We start from the raw sequence: 17,826 nt of genomic DNA, 5'->3' as shown, positions 1-17,826 counted from the left end.
CAACCCAGTCAGTATTAGACAGGGAGAACTCAGGTTAGTGAAATGGCTGGCTACTTTCACTCGTGCTTGTTTATGCCACAGACACAGGTGAATGTCTGGAATTAGGCATTCTAAAATTGTGATCATTATCTCTGCAGAGAATAAAAGCCACCTCGAAGCCTGGTGCTTCTCTACCACAGAAGCTGGGATAATGTATTAAGGTAAGAAAAATGAGCTACTTCTGCAGAATTCTTATTTCTTATGGGTTCCACTAGGGCAGTGGCAGGCTCTTGCCCCCTTGGCATATACAGCAATGTAAAGTGTAGGTTGACACAGTGGAGGCGATTCCTGAACTGTTACAAAGTATCCCAGGGGAAGCTGATGGAGGATTAGGGAGATGTCAACCATAACCAGATAATTAAAAACCTCTGTAGCTGTGCTGCCTACTTTTTTTCTCCTCCTCTTCATTTTTTTGGGGGTGGGGTGGGGGTGGGTAAGAAAGGTTGGCTGTTTCTACCTTCCTCTGATTTTGTGATTCCTTCATAAATGTACCTAGACACTTGTGTGTGACTCGGATATACCCTCACAAAAGTTGCCACTGCTGTTCATAATTCTGGATCAGGCGCGTCTGCAGCGTCACCTTACCAGGCAGTTACCAGCAGTGAGCTCTGTTATTTCAGAAGTGGGTTAGTGATCACTTGTCGTGACAGGGCACTCTTCCCAGGGCTGGAACCGCAGGTTATGAAATGTAACCCCCAGCTGAGGAGGAGGGGAGCCCTCTCTGAATTACAATGCCTTCCAGTGCTCAATGAAATTCTTCCCTTCAACATCAGAGCCCAAGCTGACAGGACTTTCTGGGTCATGTGAGATGTGTCTCTGGAGCTTTCTTAGTGGGGGGAAGGGCCAGAGTCATACTGTCCTGAGCCACTTCTGACCAGTCACAGCATGGAGAGCAAAAGTTGTATTTAAGCAAAACTACGTAAGTTAAAAAAAAAAATGAAAGAAATATTTAAGTGACTTCAGACTATTTTCTAAAGAAAGCTATGTACAGAAAAAAAGGAAATGAGGGCTCAAGCTTTGTCTTTCTCCCTAAAAGCAAATGAAATAGATGGGAATAAAAAATAAAATTATACAGTGATAAGACTTCAGTTATATGGAATCCGTTTAGCCAGAGTCTTCGATCATTCAGTTGCTTTTTTCCCTTTTGCTTGCTTTGGCATAGTTAGGACCGTGCTTCTTTGGAACAGTCTCAATAATTTAGCAGAGGATTTTAATAAGTGTGGTACTGTAAAGTAGAAAGCTAGGGACTGCTTTTACAACATGGGCTGTGCCTGCCTAAATTAAGGAGAGTGAGAACCTCTAAGACATTTCTATGAGACGAGGCAAAGTTGATGGCATGTGTTTGTGTCTGACATATCTACCTGGTTAGCTTACCACGTATCTGTATGGTGTATCCTGCACTGAAGAGTAAAGCCTGCACAACAGATCAGATGGTCCTGGCTCATTCTCTGGAGTGGTATTTGTCTCTGCCAAAGCCCATAGCAGAGTTTAGACATGGCACATCAAGAAACACATTAACAAGTCATGGTGTTGACCTGATCTGCAGCTGGCCAATCTCTGGGGCAGGGGAAGACAAGCCCTGTCCACCATATTTTCCTTAGCTTCAGGTCCTCAGATGAGACTGGGGCCTTGTCTACCCTTGGCTCAGTATATCACAAACCCTCTGGGAAATGGAAGTCTGGGGCAAGTCTGCAAAAACTGTCACTATGGTCAAAAGTTCTGCTTACAGCTCGATTGTTTCTTTTTGTCAAAATCCTAGGACGTTTCTAAGAATGTGACGAAGAGATGATGTTAGAAATTTCTGTGGCAGAAGGCCCAGCCATCCCTGCTCTCTCTGTTTAGAACAGAGTGCATGAGTGGTTACAGGTAACATGGGATTTTAGGTGGCACAAGCAACTTCTCTCCATATCATGGCAAGCACAAAACTAGTTTGGGTTTGAAAACACTTGGAGGAACTTGGGGAAGTTGGATGTTGGTTGTGGTAAAACACCCTCTGTGTGTTCTGATGGTGACAACACTGTTTCACTCAAGTTTGCTTTTGTGTCTGAAGTGGTGATAGTGATGATGAGCCATTGTGTCCCATCAGTGGGGTGGCCTTCAAAGTCCAAGGCTGCTCTGTGAAATGTTTGTTTGTTTTTAAAAAATGTTGATTCTAAATCTGTCATGGTTCTTTGCACACAGGAATAAATGGAATGAGTTTTACATCTGGAGCTAAAGGCTGGGGTCCATGCTGGTTAAGCCTTCCCTACCTTCAACACAGATGCTATCACAAAGATGGATTCACAGTCAAGGTGGACTTCCATTCCAGAATTCAGTTTCTCCTTTAGCTCTCTGCAAGATTTCATGTTGGCCGACTGCCTGAAGATGCCTTTTGTGAGGGGGCCTTTTTGGTTAAGGAAGGAAAGCATATCCTGCAAGGAAGCAGAGGAAATAAACTAAAGTGGGTGCTTTACACACGCCAGCACAGGAGCAGGTGCCGGCCTTCCGAGGCAGTCAGAAGGCCAGGGTGTATACACCGAAGGACTGGAGCTGGACGGATGGCTAGAAGAATTCAAATGACATTTTTTTTAACCTACAACAGATTTTCTTTATTGGACAGTTGATTACATAATATTGTTCTCCCACTAAAATCATGTCTCAACCCGCACCCCACCCCCACCGAATACATATACACCAAAACAGAGGACACATGTGCACTGGCTTGCAAGGGAATCGGGCTCTGGATCCGACTTCACTTCTTATTAGCCTGAGCAGTACCAATGACACACTGGTTCACCTTGGAAGCAAAGCGTAGTGAACTCAGAGACTCGGAGACATTCTCTTCCAGAGTAGAACTATTCACAAACGTGAGCCTTGGCACTGCCACCCAGAGGGTTCTGCAGCAGGTAGGCAAGCTTGCTGTTTCGGTAAGGCACGTCATTTTTAGAACATAGAGTGGTTATCATCTGAGGCCATGGATCTAGCTAGGACCTGGTCTAAGAAAATGTACAATCACAACATTTATTGTATAACCTGCTGAGTATAGTTAATAGGTATGTAATCTTAAAAACTCCAGAGAATAGAGTTTAAGTGTTCTCCAAATTTGCTTTCTATCTGCGTGTCTTCTGCATCCAATATAGAAGACAATGGTGTGTGGAGACGAGCAATCCATAAGGTCTGGAAGCCAATTTCTTGTGCAATCTGAGTTAGGGTCTGTATTTTACTTTTAAATTCATAAAGTAAGGGTGATGATGATAAGTACCTGTAAACTTTACTGTGGAGGATGAACAAGATAATAAAGCGTCTGCCACAGTGCCTGGCATTTATGGATGTATGAGAGAGTGAGGTCCCTCCCAGAGTGCAGTGGGGCAGACTGCTTGTGGGGATGCTGGACAGGGAACAAACCCTGCTTACTAGTGGCTCTTTTATCTATCAGACAGTATGAACCCAGCAGTTACTTTACGTTCCATTCTGTGTACAAACACTAAATACCAGAGAATATAGCTTGACACTTAAATATGTGAAAAAAATAGTTTTTAAAGGCTTAAAACACAATTGGACAAGGCTTTCAGAACAGAAGAGCTGAAGGCTGGATCTGGGGATTGTCTGATGACATAGCACACCAATTTGTTTGAGTGGGTCAACTCTATTGTCTCTTCTTACTACATTTCCTGAAGATTCTGCTATGATGAAATCTGACTTTTAGGTTTTGAAGTGAGGATAGAGGGTCTTAGCTAAAGCCAGGAGGTGTTTATAATCTTTCCATTTTGGGGACATATTTACCCAGCAGCATGTGCCCTTCACAAATGGCCTTTCCCATTGGTTTCCAGACCCAAGTGACACTCACCAAGATAGGCTTTGGCAGATTGTCGTTCTCACAAAGATCTGGTAAAGAAACTCCAAAGAGCTGTCCTGGCATAGGGGATGTTGGTGACATGGGCAGGTTGTCCAGGTGTGTGCTAGAACCCCGCCAAAAAGCCCAGTTGATGATAGAGCGCCTCCTTTTAAATGTCTTCTGGCTGGAATCTAAGAAGTGAGAGCAGGAGGGAGACTCGTGATTCATTCAGTCTTATTTCTAGAGTTTCCAGGTTGTAGTTTATTTATTACACTGTCTCAGAGAAGTGCAGATGGAGGTCCCTTGTTACCAACCATGCTAGCTATGAAAGTCTATTGCAAATATTTGGCAAATTAAGGAAGAATCTGGTGTTTGGTTTCTTCTACCCCTTTCTGGGGTAAGACATTGCATTGCTTGCTGACTTGAGCCTTGACACTAACATTTAAAACTTAGGGAAGGGTTTACATTCCCTAGGCTGGAGGTGTCCTTCCATCGTAGGGCGCCTGACTCTCTTACACAAGACCCCGAGTTCCAACCCTAACACTGTATAACAAACAAACATTCTTTTCTCATTGAACTATAACAGCTTGAAGCAGATAGTACTTCATGTCAACACATGCTGTGAATTTAAAAGATGAGTCAGCCATATATTAAAGTGGAAGAGTGAATTAGGTTACCATTAAATGGTGAGTAAAAGAGAAGGGAGGGGGAGGGGAGGACATGATAAAAGAGAAATGAGGGAGAAGGAAGAGGGGTTACTTTTGTTTTTCTAGAAACAAAGACTGCATTGTTTTCTGATGTATCATGGGACCAGGAACAGAGACAGGAAGCTGAGGTCTTCTTGGTAACTGGGAAATCGTCAATCTGTCTTTTTCAATATGCAATTTCAGAAGGTGTGTTTAAGGCAGCATGGTGCAGACTAGTGAGACTCCCCAGGGTGGTGGGGTGGAGACATCTGGAAAGAGACCTGTATGGATCCCCTGGGAGATCTCAGGGAACTAAGACAGAGGGAGCCGCAGCAGGTAAAGGGGGATAGCAGACAGGAGAAAAGCAGGGTGTTCGAGCCACAGTGTCGCTGGCACAAAGAGCTCAAATCTCTGGCTAATACCCAAAGCAAGCACTTGTGATGCAGATTCGAAACCACTTGATAAAGGTTCAGCAGAAGTGAGCTTTGGAGATCCTTAACATCCAGAAACTGCCCATCTCCAGGGAAAGCACAGAGGACTGGACACTAAACACCATCACACGGCCTTTCTATTTAGCTATGATGATCTGCTGACCAGCACTGGACAGGAAACAATCCATGGAAGATGTAGTCAGCAGTACCAAATACTAATTTCAAAGAATCCCTTGTATCAATCACTTGATTATAAAGTAAGTCAACATGGTCTTTCCTCAGAATAATCTACTTGAGCCAAATTGGGGGATGCTAAATGAATGAGCAACATTTTCCTAAACGGCATCTTGACCATGAACCATCGCCTGTACTTATCTTGTTGCTCCTGTAAGCAGGAACCACAAGGAGGTGTGAAGTTCTCTTGACAGTGGAGTCAGGAGCCTACTTAAACTTCAGGTTCCCACATCCATTTAGATCTTCCCATTTCCTTAACTTTACCCAGGGGCATGGTTGTGGGCTAATAAAGCCATCCTGATACCAGGCGCTCCTGGCAGAGGGTATCTCTTGTACCCATTTTCCATGGGTTTGACAGCTGTTGTTAAGTGTGCAGCCATTAAAGATGATCGTCATTCTGCTCAAATATAGTCCTTCCTTCCTGTTGGGATCTAACTTCCATTCCAAACAGAATGAAGCAGGAAAGGGAGCCAATCCTGCCTTAAATCCAGGGAGGAATTTGCCCATCAAGCCACGCAAATGTCTGTAGAGCATGAATGCCAATTTTTCTGTCTGGTTTGTACCTCCTAACCTATTTTTACAAAACTGTGATATTTGGTTTTAGCCTTCACACATGTAAGAGTGATCTATCACCGAATTACATACCCTGTTATCCTATGAGCATAGAGGGAGGATAAAGTCAAAATTGAGTCATGTACCTAAATGTTTTTAGTGTCAGTCATACTGTTTGTTGTGCATAAAATTAGCGAGAGGCATCAGGTTCCCTGGGGTTGAGGAAAAACTGATGCTTATTATTTTTTTTTTGCAGCATTTCAGTGCATACTTCTTTTTTTAAAAAAGAATTATTAATTTACTTTATATAACTATACTGTAGCTGTCTTGAGACACTCCAGAAGAGGGCATTGAATTCCATTACAGAAGGTTACGAGTCACCATGTGGTTGCTGGGACTTGAACTCAGGACCTCTGGAAGAGCAGTTGGCTCTTAACTGCTGAGCCATCTCTCCAGCCCGACTTCTTTTTCTTTTTAAATGGCAAAGGCTGACGCCAAAAGATGCAATCGCCAATACTACTACTGATTATTATTAATCGTAATAACCAAAGCCACAAGGGTAAACACACAGTAAACAATGTGTAAATTTAGCCTTCCTAGATCCTTTCCATGTTTACATGACAAAGCTTAATACTAAAAATATTAATTTATACAACTTCATGGTTAAAGAATAACAGTTGTTAACTGAAAAGCTTTAACTTGAAATTCTCTTCTGGCCGTACAATTAAGTATTTTCCCCCAAAGAGTAGCACATGCATGCGGGCAACAGGGAACGAAGGGGTGTCTGTGTTCCACCATCTTCTATGAAGGCCAGTTCACCTTCAGTCTAGCCCTGGATCTGAAGGTGTGGTTCTGACCGCACTTCCCACCAAAACTGCTCACCCAGAGCCTCACTCTGGCTGCAACTAAGGGGGGGCCATCTTTATTCACCTCCTGCTGTGTCTTCCACTGAGCCAAAGCCTCAGGATGCATGTTCTCACAGTCTAGTGACACAGCTGATCTTTAGGTGTTACACAGGATACAGGTAAGAGGCACAGTAGGGGTAATGATCTTCTAGAAGGGACAAAGGTTTGCCAGGAGTGACATTTAGGTACTGAGTGTGAATAATCTTAATTTTTATATCTGGAACCTTCCAATACAGTAGATGGGGCTCATTAGAGACTAATCACCCCGAGGATAAATCTCAGGAATTTTTTTCTAGATCTAGAGGAACGTTTATTTTATTTACTCTTTAAATGTTTGGTTCTTTACTCCCTTAAGACTAAAACTTAAAGGTTCTTTCATAATAGAAACTTAATCCAAAAAGCTTAAAATTCATGAGTTTTCATAATTTAGGGATTTAAAGCCAGTTTTAACCAACCCCTACTCCTTTTGGGTGGCAGGTACAACACAATTTCATGAATATGGCCTTGGCTAGACCTCAATTCTTTATCTTAAAAAAAAAAAGATTTATTTATTTTTATGTGCATTGGTGTTTTGCCTGCATGTATGTCTGTGTGAGGGTGTCAGATCTCCTGGAACTGGCATACAGTTGTAAGCTGTTAATGTGGGTGCTGGGAATTGAATTTGGGTCCTCTGGAAGAGCAGCCAGTGCTTTTAACACCTGAGCCATCTCCCTAGGCCCTAGACTTCAATTCTTATCACTTTTACCTTAATTTCCTGAGATGATATTTTTCTTAACTAGAGGAGCCCTCTCTCAGTAATAAACAGTTTTGTGACTAATTATGGCTGATTTTAACCAGGCAGCACAAAATATTATCTCCTTGACAAATTAGATCTTATTTTCTACACGACAGACCATGGTAAACTGGAACTAAGCAATTTACAATTTTAAGTTCTGTGGGTCTAAGAGTCCTGTGCACTTGGCAAATACAGGCACATTCTATACACTTAAAATATGGGCTGAAACTTTCTAGGTCAGGCTGCTAGCCTGATAGAGCTGTGACGGAAGGTGGTGAGAAAGAGTGAAGATGGAGTAGTGTTTTATTTGTTTGACATGGTGTCCTTCTCTGTAGTCCAGGCTTGCCTCAAACCTGTAGCAATCCTGCCTTGCCCTCAAGAGTTTCTTTTTTAAAGTCTGATTTATACCAGTGATGAACTGGACCACGTGGAAACAGAGTGGCAGAGGCAGGCAGAGCATTGACAGTGCTTCTTCCAGGTGTGGTGGCGGTCAGGGGTCTGTTTCACGAGAATTCATGTTAACAGGCAACACACAGTAGGGCAGCCGGCATAGGGGAGGTTTTAATTTCTACTGTTCTATGCTTCACAATACCACATGTAGTCCGAGGAAGCTCATCTATCAATCAAGGATTCATTAAAATGCTAAGTGCTAGGTAAAAACTGATGGATAGCAGGAATACCATCATACGGAGCCCGATAATTTCATCTAGATGCTTTTCTGTAACATTCTTTTGTTTTTCAGGACAGGGTTTCTGTGTGTAGGCCCTGGCTGCTCTGGAACTCGCTGTGTAGACCAGGCTGGCCTCAAACTCACAGAGATCCACCTGCCTCTGCCTCCTGAGTGCTGAAATTAGAGGCATGTGCCACCGCCATCCGGCTTTATTGTAACATTCTTAACTTGTAATTCTCCTGCCTCAGAATCCAGAGTGCTGGGATTACAGATGTGTACCACCCCACCTGGCTCTAATCTAAAATTGTAAGATATAAAACTGTTACAGTAAAGCCATTCTGAAAACACTTTGGAACAATTAGAAGTTATAAGTACATCCGAATTCCAGCAGTATTCTCCCTTCCTTCCTCACTAACTTTTGATGTAGAGCAAAGAAAATTTCCACATGTCAAAACCCATGTAACAATCTGGGTGAGGTGACTGGTTTACAATGAAATGGTAAGAGGCAGATGCCAAAAGAAGAATCTAATAAAATTCTACAAATGTCATGCAAGAGAGAGATAGGCACAATTAAAATGCATTTTTAATAATGGCATCAGTATTTAGCTACACTTAGCTGTGTGAAATGTTTTAAGATAAAATATAAAAGTTTCATCTTCGATAACACTTGTGTTCAACTTCTGTGATTGGATCAAGAACTTCAAATTCTAAAGCAAAATGCTATGTCTTTTCCCCAAAATCCATCTCTCTTAATCTGCAGACACTGTGTTTGATTTATGAACTCTTATCGATAAGAAATCTGTGGAGATTGCTTCTCTCATGTATCATCTAAATAGTTTTCAGAATTTCATTGGCAATACTTTTTACTATTAGGCCCCTTACAGAAAAAGCCAGAAAGTTCCAAGAAGGCACTCTCCACGGCAATCTATATACCAAGCACTGAGACACTGCAGAGCTGAGTGAGTCGAGGCTGCTGCAGCGAAGGTGATTCATGTGACCCAGAGCACAGGCCTTGACTACTCTCTGCCTCCATCATTTACCCTGAGCATCAAGGATGCAAGCACCATCTGTATTTCCAATAGAAAACAAGAGAATGCAAGGCAATGGACAGAGTGGATGAAACCCCAAGTAATTACTGTGATGAAATAAAAACGAACTTGAAAACCACGAGTTTAAAGGTAGAAGGGTCGGACTATCATTTCCCTTGGCTCGGTTAAATTCTTATGGGAATTTTTCATCCATCTACTAAAAGGCCCATTAACTTGTTCATTCATCCAGTAAGTATTTACTGAATACTCAGATTCTCCAGACCAGCATCCGGCCTCCTCATTGTAGGGGATAAAATCAAGGATCCTTCCAAAGCAGCACCTCAAAATAACCCAAAGATGTGCCCAAGCAGCCTTGGAACCCCAAACTCAGTTTACTGTTATAGGAGAGAAAACGAGGGCTGGTACAGATTTAAGTACATTTGCACAGCTGATGTCTGCTCTGACTGCAGTGAGGTGTAACATCTAGAGGGCCAGGTCATCAGGCACTGGCAGGGTTGACTTATGTGTGGAGGTGTGAGTGAGACAGGAGATTCAGATTGCCCAGCCAGGATGAATGTCTGTCTGGGGTTGGTCATTAGTGACGATGCCACTCTGCCCTTCTGTACCTGTTCTTCAAAGTGCTCAGCAGACATCTGGGGTCGGGACTGTCCTAGGCATGTAGTGAAGTGAGTGGGAATGAAAGAGAGCTCAAGTCATCTGCGAGAGAGATGGTGTTAACAATGTATGGATACAGAAGCAGGCAAACACAAGCAGATGTGTGAGAAAGCGGTAGACTGGGTAGGTGAGGGAAAGGAATACGGAGAAGAATTAATTGGGAGGTGAGAGGAAGAAATATGGGCTCACAGATAGGATAAAGTTAAGGAGCAAAGCTGTTGCAACAACACCCCCCCTTTTTTTAGCCCAATAAAACATCAGAACTTAATGGGATGAACACTTAAAGCGGGGAAACCTTTTTGTATAATGAGGATTCATTACTACGTCCCTCTAAGTTTGGATAACTAAACACACATTTTTCTTAAAGCAGGGTCATTTAGCAATGCGGTTAAAAAATGGAGAAAATGAAGTGCTTCATCTGGCACCCAGCTGATGCCAATAATCTGTCCCGTGGAGGGAGGGTGGGTGGCCTCTCTTTAAATCTTACTCCCGGAGTTTGTCTGCAGAAGGCAATGTCACTCTCCGCTAGATCAGCTGACCAAGGCAGACTTAGAAGTACAGTATCCATTTCCTATCACCCTTAGACTTTTTGGTCTCAATTTTCTCTTGTTTCTTTATACAGTCTTGCTTCAGACTGAGCTCTTTAGTGCAAGCTTGGGTCAGGGCAAACTATAATGCTCTTCTGTTGAACACCACAGCTGCCATAATACAGCCTTTATTACGGGGTAGCAGTGAGGCAGCTTTGCTCACAGGGAATTCATGGTAGATCAGTAGGCTAAGGGGAGACCTCGGCAGAAATCATATTAGTCTTCACACAGTTATCAGGACCGGGATCCCTCCCGGTCAGGGCATCATGGTCTTCTGACATCCACGAAGGACAGGCTCCCTTTTATAACGTGATTATTTAGGGGAACACACAGTGGAGTGTATTACCATACAAAGAGGGCATTGACGCACCTGCAGCATCGCCTGAGCCTTGACTCTGCAGTGGGCATAAGGTTAAAGGGGGAAGGCTGGCAAGGGAAGAAGGGGCAGAGTTCTGGCCTCTTGTTCTGAGTGTAGGTCAGTTAACACCTGCTGCTAGTTTACAGAACCATCTTCCAAAATTCCGTTCTCTTCTCTTGAAAATTCATATTTGCAAGTTCATCTGGGTGGAAGTTGGGTCTTTGCCTTTGTGTCTGGGAATGCAAGCTTTTGCTGAAAGGGGGGGGTTCTAGGAAGGAGGGGGGAGCAACTCACCGCTCAGTTGCTGGGCTGTCGCCAGGCGGGTAGGTTTCAGGATGAACTGGCATTGCATCTCGCGGGGCAGCTGCTCCATGAGGAAAGGCTCTTGGAGCTGGGATGGGCTGGCGGAGTCTTTTGATCCCTGCGTCAGAAGGGCAGTGTCTCGGAGGTGGCTCATTTTAATTCCATAAGGATACTCATGTCCTACAAGAAGAATAAAATCCAAATGTAGACTTCAGGCTGAGCGAGTACCTCCAGCAAGTGCTGCAAACTGGAGTGCACTGTGACTTACACCTGGGCCATCTGGGATAAAGAATGCTTTTGTTCAGCGAGCGAGAGATCCATGTGCCCAGTCTGCAGCCGGGGCCTCTGCATATTGCAGGTGGCTCTACCAAATCTGAGAGGTTGTCTCACAGCAGATGAAGGGTAAGGGAAGGGAAAAAAAAATCTTCAAAAGATTCCTTAGAATGACTGTAGACATCGGTTTGTGGGTTGCATAATTGACCTTTTCTAGGTTTGCATCAAGAATATTTAAGAGCTTCTAAAAATGAGGACAAAGAAGCCTGTTTGGTAAAGATTACTTCAACCTAGCAATTGATTGGTGAGCCCTCGCACCCCATAGAGCCTTCCTCAACAAAAGTTTGCATTCCTGAATATAAATATGTAGGCATGGTGGCTCATGCCTGAAATATCAACACTTGGGAAGCTGAGACAGGAGTATCACTGTGAGTTTGAGCCTAGCCTGGGTGCCAGCCATACTGAAAGTGAGATAGGACCTAGGCTACAGAGTCCATTTCTCACCCCCGCATCCCCACACATTTCCCAAAGATTCACCCTGTATTCTAGCACATCTGTGTAAAACCATTTGCTGATTGTTGGTTGCAGAATTAGTTGTCCAGCAGCCCTGGTTTGTGTGATTTGCCTCTCTCTGGGCCTGGTATTCATAGGAAACAATCTAAACAAAACTGTAGTGGGTCCAGGGTACAGATACAGATGCAACAACGAATTCACAAACCAGAGCATGGACATCTGACCTTAACCCAGTTTTTGTTGGTTAGTTCTCCAGGTAAATCATGGGTGTGGCTCAGTCCTTTTATCCTGCCATGCTGCAGATTTTGAAAGCCAAGACAGCACATTTTCACTTAGACTCACTGAATGTAACTCAGCAAACCCTTCCTTTGCACTTGACGCAGGCATAAAAAGCAAATGTGTTACTGACATTTACACACATTAAGAAACCTCTAAGGACTAAGGCAAGAAGACCCCCATACCAGCATAATTCAAAAGTAACCTTGAAAAACAGTGGCCCACTAATCCACACTGCTTTGTAAGTCAGAAGTTTTTCCATTGCACAGTTTAGAGTTGTGCTTTTCAGTGAAGTTGAAAGTGGCTCTGTGCCTAAGAGTTACGGTCTTAGTTCTAACATAATAAAATTGTCATTTTTAAACGATATCTTCTTATTGCCTATTCGCTTTTGCATAAATGACATTTAAAACCAAACCTGTCTGAGGAAATTGGCTTTGCCTTCAGCGTCCTATTTTCTGCATGGCAGAATATACAAGCATTTTCTAGATAAGTTTGTTTTCAATTCCTAAGATCACTTGAAATACTCAACCATCCCAGAGTGACCTTGCACGGGCGCATGCTGCACAGCCTCCAACAGGCAGGCGGCACTCTAAAATTGCTAACTGTTGTTATGGTTATTATTTCGGGAGCTGAAACAGATACCAGAATTTATTTTAATTGCCCTATTTCTGTTCATTACAAAGTGGAATTACTAACCAGTAAATACGTTCAAGTAAATAGTGGAAATAAGGTAAGTTAAAATTTACTTCTCACTAATTCCTCAGAACAGCGGGAATTTGAATTTCAGGCCAGCCTGGACATTGTCTCCCAGGCAAAAAAGGAAAAAAAAATCCTAAAAACAAATGGAAACTTGCCCTGGAGAAATGGTAAAGGGGACTATACACTAGTTGTTTAGCAAGCCAGTGAAGACTTTCAGGAGTCAAAATGTGTTAGTGTCACTTCCTTTGTGATGCTAAGGGGATTCTGGGAGAGAGCAGATGTTATGTACTCAGGGGTGGGTGACAGTACACCACTGTACCATACACAGTACTCTGTGTATTGAGGCAACCCTGGTATTAGAGTAGGAAAGACAAGAGGCAACTCAAGATGCTGAAAACCAGACGTGTGCATGGAGCGAGAGGAATTTCAATGCGCACTGCTCTCTCATGAAGAAGATACCCCATCATAAAAGGCTTGGTAAGATCTGCTTGTAAAGTAAAAATACCAAGAGGAGAATGTATACTGTCTGACTGTAATCTTTAGCAGCCCGAGAGAAACGATCCCACTGTCTGGTTCACAGTGAACACCCGATACAGTAACTTTTAGGCTTAAGACCGTAGAGGCAAAGCAATGCGATGTTATCTTAGACTTTGACAGACACTCACCAATGAGTGGGTACGGTGCCGCTTCTTTTCCAGAATTTACCCACAGTTGGTAATCTCTCTCAGAGCCCTAGAGATAGAAGGATTAAAAAAATCAAAACAAATCTTTCATGTTAGGTACTTGAGTGAGGCGGGAGTTTGGGGCATTTTCTGCTCTTTAGAGTCACGGGTGCATCTGGCTTGGACGGGGTAGTAGTACTCATTCCTACAACCATATCCTACTCAAAGCCAGGATCCATCATTGTTGGTCCCCTCATTCCCACAGCCCCCGAGCTGACTGGGGATCTGCAAACTGCAATGGGATCAGACCTTCCTATCAGTGGCCCACGGAGTGTGAAAATCTTAAAGGCCTTCGACAAGGGAAGAATACACGTCCTGGTTCTAAATGGCTGATCCTAACCTCTGAGATCCCCTCGTCTTCTCAGAGAATACTGGACATAACGTCTAACGTACCCCTGCCAGACAACCTTTCTGTCTATGAGACTATAACGTCAAGTCTCAGAGGCTGCCTATTTAGTTAGCTCAGTGGGCTCTGAGCAGAATGACCAAGGGGCTTTCTAGAAATGGATAGATGGCTGGATGGACTTCACTTTGAACAACTCCTTCCAGTCCTGGGGACACAGGGTTAAGAATTCTCCTACAGAGTAGGCCCAATCATGGAAAACAAAGTATTTACTAGTAGAATTATAATCTAACAAAACTATAAATCCCACTTGAAAGAAATACTAATTATGTGGATTTTGCTGAATCCTCCAGAAGGGATACAGCAGAATTCTTAGTCACAGCCATAATAGAAATATTTGAGTCTGTTAGAAGCATTTTGCTGTCCTGCTTTTAATTTGCAATTAAAAGTCAGGGTCCTGGCTACTGTACATGTCGTATAGATTGTGCCTGGCCACATGAGCAGGCACACAAAGATCACTTAGTCCCCACTTTGTCCTTTAGACAGAGAGGAACAATCTAATAAAAATACATTTTAGACAACGCTGTCAGATATCTCTTAACATGGGTGTCATCAAATAGTCTCAACTTCTATTTTTCTTTTGAACCTGAGCAGATCAGATTTTAAGGAAGCCTAAGAAAATGCATCGGGGTGGTTCATCTCCCTTCCTAGCCTAAAACTATGCACTATGTTTGTGCAGGTTAGATATCAATGCAGAAAGCCACACTTTACTCTGTGTATAAAATTTAATTCTATTTCAATCATATTACTAACTTTTACTTATTATTTTATCCTAGATTTTGGTGGCCTGGAGTCATTAATGGGCTTAGCAGCACTGGAGAAGAGCAAATCTAAATAGACACAGTAATAGTATGACATCTTCAGTCGATCTGTTATACCACAGCCTAGTTTTAAATATTTATCACATTTATTGACTCTGTGTGTGCACACACATGTGCAAGGATACACACACACACACACAATAGCAGCATGACAGAATACACGTGGTGTTCAGAGGAAAACTTCCAGGGGTCAGTTCTTTCTTAGTACCAAGTGGGTCTTAGGGATGGGACTCGGGTCATCAGGCTTGGCAGCGTGCACCTGTACAACAGAGCCATCTCGATGGCTCATATAGCAGTGTGTTTAAAAATAACCTCACAAATGCTTTTTCTTAGTTTCCATTCTTCTGAAGTCTCCCAGTTAATAGAAGGATTCTTTGTGGGTTGCTAGCAGGGGGACCAAGGGAGAAGCTGCCCAGTTCTCCTCCCCCTGACCTCAATCTCAATATTCCAATAATTTCCATTAACAACATTTCACAAACTCACCCCAGAAAACAAAGGGTCAGGTTAAAAGTGAGACAGACAGACACAGCAAGGACAGTAAGGCCTTCAAATCCATGGCAGAATTCAAAGCTGTGCTTTTATTTACGGATTCTTAAGAGGAACCAGATGTCTTTTTCAGGACTTGAAGCCAGTCAATATGAATGCAAAAGCATACAACAAAGTAAAGCCTTGAGAACTGGTAATCGTCCTTAGATTGAGTCTTAGAATAAAAACAGTATCGGAAGGTCAAGGTTGAACAGAAGGAGGGAGTAGCAGAAGTTAACACTCTCTCCTGCACCTTTCACCAGATTTTTGTGAATGTACATAGGACATATAATAAAATGTGTATTATTACTCTGAAGTTCTACTTTAACCGTTATGGTCTTTGGGTCACAGAGGTGTTAAAATAGACAGCACCCGTCCCATTGTGCTAACATAGGAACTTTCCTGTTTTCTACATCTGGGGGTGGGGACAAATGTAACTTTGTTATTGGTTGTGTTATAATGCAAGGGACTGTACTTACATCCGAATTACCATATATCATTTTTGAAATCAAAATATCAAAGTTTAAGGAGTATCTTGGTGGCAGAGGCAAAGAAATCACATTCAAGGTTCAAGGCTAACCTGGGTTACACAGCAGGACCATGTTCCAAAAAGAAGACGATAGGGGAGAGGCAACTTACAGTGATCCCTAACATTTGCAGTGACATGTTGATAACTTCACTTGCTGTGTCTGAATTCATTACTGTTATAGTTTTAAACTGTACGGAGAGAAATAGAAAAACGTGGTCATAAATGAAGAGTTCACCATTTTTAAGCAAGCAGCAATACAATAGATTTTTGTCTGTTTTGTCTTAGTTTCTTCTATTTTACTGAAGGAGATAGGTAGTTTCTTAGCCCAACATTTTGAATGTTTTCTTCAAGCAGTAAGGTCTGGCTTTTAGGAGTTGGTCAGAATATTTAACTTTTTAAAAGCAAATTAAAACATAATTCTCATGAACTACATTTGTGCTCACAAGGTGACTGTTACGGAGAGCTGCTGTGTAGTCTACAGCCCACAGCATCATAAGAAGGCCTCTTCCCATCCTGTTCACTGTTGATAACAAGCTCAGCTCTTGGGCTACAATTTCAGCCAAGAAAGTCCCCATAACTGGGGCTAAAGGCTGAATGTTTACCATAGGAACATGGCAATTCCTAGATGATGATTTCATTCATAAGAACTCAATGAAAACATTTTCAAAACCACCCAACTGAAGAACTGGCAGGTTGGGAAGAGCTGATGAATACTAACAGTCAATTCCTCCTTGTGGCTTCATTGCAAGAGTCTGCAGTTGTTCCTGAAAGGACCCAGACAAGTATTCATGCCCCGAGAAGAGATTTCTGACCAGCAATGTTCTATCCAGGGCTACATGTTAAATACTGCAGGAATGTCCCTTTTTCCATTCTTTTCAGAATTTGATTTTCATGCAATTAAAGATACATATAGATGCACACCCCCACCATAGGACCTCTAAATGCTTGCCTTCTGTAGGACACACACACACAGTCTTTCAGCCTGCCTGTCTCTTTTTACATCCACAATGTTTTTGCTCTTATACAGGGACCTTGGATTTCGTTTTCTGGCTTAGAAACACTTACATAGGCACAGTTTCCAATGTCCTTGGCGAAGATTTTGAGGGGGATGCTCTTCGGGTAGTCTTTCTCCTTTTCTAGAGCGATGTATCTAATCAAATGTGATAACCCAAAACAATGCTGAGTCAAATGAGATTCACTAATAATAGCTCATTAAAAAAAAACCCAACCTATCTTGATAACATTGTCAATATACTTATATGTTCTCTTTTCTCGTTTTTTTTTTTCTTTTTTTAAGGATACAGGTAAAACTCAGCAGAATCAGATTATATAAAAGAGAAAAAAATTGATATTAGGCATGGAACTCGCTAAAGAATGGGATATCCATGTCAACTGATGTTGGAGGAGGGACCAGGTGAAGGTACCTCTGAGTGGCGGTTGGTTCTCAGAGCCTTCCTGTCTCCTCTGAACAGGCCTTTCACCTTGCTGGCAAGTACCCGACCACATACTATACTGTACAATGAACTCACTCCCATTTAGCTGCTAGGCACGGTGTAAATCTTGATTATCCATGGGGTGGGAAGAGGAGAGGAAAGAAAAGAGGGAAGAACTCTGCCTGTAAGTGGTAAGCCTATGTTGACTGTTTTATTCAGTACAGGCAGTGGTAGGGATCATAACCCTACATTGAGGTGCTCTGAATAAATCCTTGCAGTTATGGGGACTTGAAATGCTCTATGAAGAAATGACTAGCTCATAGCTTGGAGACGTCAGACCGAGAAGACACTGGTAATTCCTTTCTTTCTGATGGGATCTAATCAGACCCCAGTGTTCTCCTTCCTAGAAAAAAGTACTTGTAGCGAGAGAATACTATTTATACTATGTTCTAGCCAGTGTACAATCTGAACCATAGGCTATTTTTAGCAGACAAATGTCAGTTTCCATTCAAGAAGAAAGGTGCACCCCTGGGGCATATTTGGCAGTAACATGTTTGGTTTAACCACAGGTTAAC

At 42.6% G+C, this 17,826-nt stretch overlaps 1 protein-coding gene across 1 annotated transcript in view; it reads right to left on the bottom strand.

The window, feature by feature from the left end:
• Positions 1–17,826, bottom strand: part of Arhgap20 (Rho GTPase activating protein 20) — an 82,598-nt gene that overhangs the window by 11,010 nt on the left and 53,762 nt on the right. The window contains 6 exon segments of the mRNA XM_021172655.2: positions 2,289–2,450; positions 3,866–4,044; positions 11,049–11,237; positions 13,484–13,550; positions 15,929–16,006; positions 16,884–16,968. Of these exon segments, the coding sequence (XP_021028314.2) occupies positions 2,289–2,450; positions 3,866–4,044; positions 11,049–11,237; positions 13,484–13,550; positions 15,929–16,006; positions 16,884–16,968 (760 nt within the window).

This window comes from Mus caroli, unplaced genomic scaffold, assembly GCF_978045245.1.
Source record: "Mus caroli unplaced genomic scaffold, Mus_caroli_1 scaffold_11, whole genome shotgun sequence".
In the NCBI taxonomy this organism is placed as follows: Eukaryota; Metazoa; Chordata; class Mammalia; order Rodentia; family Muridae; genus Mus; species Mus caroli.
The sequence above is the reverse complement of the archived record's forward strand: the minus strand, read 5'-3'. Positions and strand labels throughout refer to the sequence as shown.